We start from the raw sequence: 2140 nt of genomic DNA, 5'->3' as shown, positions 1-2140 counted from the left end.
GTCAGTTTGTATCTGTTGAACACACTGAGAGATGATCGCAACCACCGCACAGACACAGACAACATCAAAAGCATCAACACAGCCAATACTGACTCGGCGCCATTACTGTGGACTTGTCAACACACTCACCACCATCACGTCAATTGCTGTAAACACGCCATGGCGGAGTTAATCTTCGTACACCACACAAGCCTGTCATGCAGTAAGCAGCCCACTCCTCCTTTAATAACATAATGGATCGATACACTGCGGTACGCTCTCAAGCTCCACCTGATTTAAGTTGTTCCGTCCACCTCCACCCCTCTGTGGTGAGGCAGGCCCTCTCTGCTGCTGCTGCTGCTGCTGCTGCTGCTGCTGCTGCTGTGTCTGCTTGTCTCTGCTGCTCTCCGCTCCTCAACCACTCCACTGTCACCCGCTCTAATATAATGCAATGCTTGGGGACTGCCTACTTCCCTACCTGAACTACTGCCTTTATTGTCATAACACTCCACACGTGTACCATTCACGCTGCTCATTGGTGCATCTGGTCCTCCCGCAGGCGTGGTGCTTCATACACCAGCCAATCAGGGAGCAAGGGCGGCTTGAAGGCGGAGCGTAAGTGGGCGTGGCTATTTTTCTAAAGGCTTTCCTCCTTCTGGTGTGCCTCACGCCTCCCGGCCCACTTTCCCTTGCAAATTCTTTCTCTGCCTTGACCCTGCAACCATTACTGACAAGCACTCTTTGCCCCAGGCTGCTGTTGCTGCTGCTGCCGCTGCCGCTGCTGCTGCTGCTGCTGCTGCTGCCTTCCCAGGCTTTATGGCCGTGTTGGCGTGGTGCACTGCGTGGGACTTGTGTCCGTGCTTGTGTTTTCTGGTCTCCCTCCATGTCAAGTGGTAAGTGCCTTCCCTCTCCTGGCCACCATCACCGCTTAGTATTCCAAACACTTCATTATTCTTCTTCTCCATTCATTCCTTCTTCTCACTTATTCTATCTTATTCTCTTCTTTTCTAGTCTTCCTTATTTGGTCTTCCTTATGCTTTTGTCATATGTATATATATATATATATATATATATATATATATATATATATATATATATATATATATATATATATATATATATATATATATATATATATATATATATATATATATATATATATATATATATATATATATATATATATATATATATATATATATATATATATATATATATATATATATATATATATATATATATATATATATATATATATATATATATATATATAGAGAGAGAGAGAGAGAGAGAGAGAGAGAGAGAGAGAGAGAGAGAGAGAGAGAGAGAGAGAGAGAGAGAGAGAGAGAGAGAGAGAGAGAGAGAGAGAGAGAGAGAGAGAGAGAGAGAGAGAGAGAGAGAGAGAGAGAGAGAGAGAGAGAGAGAGAGAGAGAGAGAGAGAGAGAGAGAGAGAGAGAGAGAGAGAGAGAGAGAGAGAGAGAGAGAGAGAGAGAGAGAGAGAGAGAGAGAGAGAGAGAGAGAGAGGGCGCGGTAGTGGGTAGGTGAAGGACGGGAAAAAGAAAAAAACTGAATAGAAAGAAAGACAGAAACACGCAGAGTGTAGCCGCAGCGGCGGGTGTTCCTCAGGTGTCAGGTGGTGTGTTTTGCTGGTGACACACATCTCATATGGTCGAGGAAAGACAGCTCTCTCTCTCTCTCTCTCTCTCTCTCTCTCTCTCTCTCTCTCTCTCTCTCTCTCTCTGACGTTTATGATGAGGTAGATATGACTGTAACAGCTCGGCCTCAATTTCACATAAAATAGCATCACACACTGGTATGAAACACTCTCAACACATTACAGCACTCATTAACAACACGTGCAGTCAACCTGCCACTGTGACAATCAGTTTTTACTACAAATTTAAAGTATTTACCTGCGTCACCTTCCTGCCCGTCTTTGTCTGAGCGCGACTTGGCCGTGAATGACGCCTGCAGGTGACCAGCGGGTTAACCACACTCTGCTAACAAGAGAGCATCGGCTTGGGGCTTCATGCAGCACTGAGTACCGATACTTAGGCATATTACATGTGTCTTCCTGCAACTAGAACACTATTGAACATTTATCACTTATGATTGCACACCAATAATGACGTGACACGCACATATACTTTACCTACAGCAA

General features: G+C 44.5%; 1 protein-coding gene across 1 annotated transcript in view; it reads right to left on the bottom strand.

The window, feature by feature from the left end:
* Nucleotides 1–1965: 1965 nt before the first annotated feature.
* LOC135095304 (histidine-rich glycoprotein-like) overlaps nt 1966–2140 on the bottom strand; it is an 8405-nt gene continuing 8230 nt past the window's right edge. Inside the window, exon 4 of the mRNA XM_063996074.1 lies at nt 1966–2059. Within this exon, the coding sequence (XP_063852144.1) occupies nt 1966–2059 (94 nt within the window). The remainder of the gene's footprint in view (nt 2060–2140) is intronic.

This window comes from Scylla paramamosain, chromosome 48 (assembly GCF_035594125.1).
Source record: "Scylla paramamosain isolate STU-SP2022 chromosome 48, ASM3559412v1, whole genome shotgun sequence".
In the NCBI taxonomy this organism is placed as follows: Eukaryota; Metazoa; Arthropoda; class Malacostraca; order Decapoda; family Portunidae; genus Scylla; species Scylla paramamosain.
The sequence above is the reverse complement of the archived record's forward strand: the minus strand, read 5'-3'. Positions and strand labels throughout refer to the sequence as shown.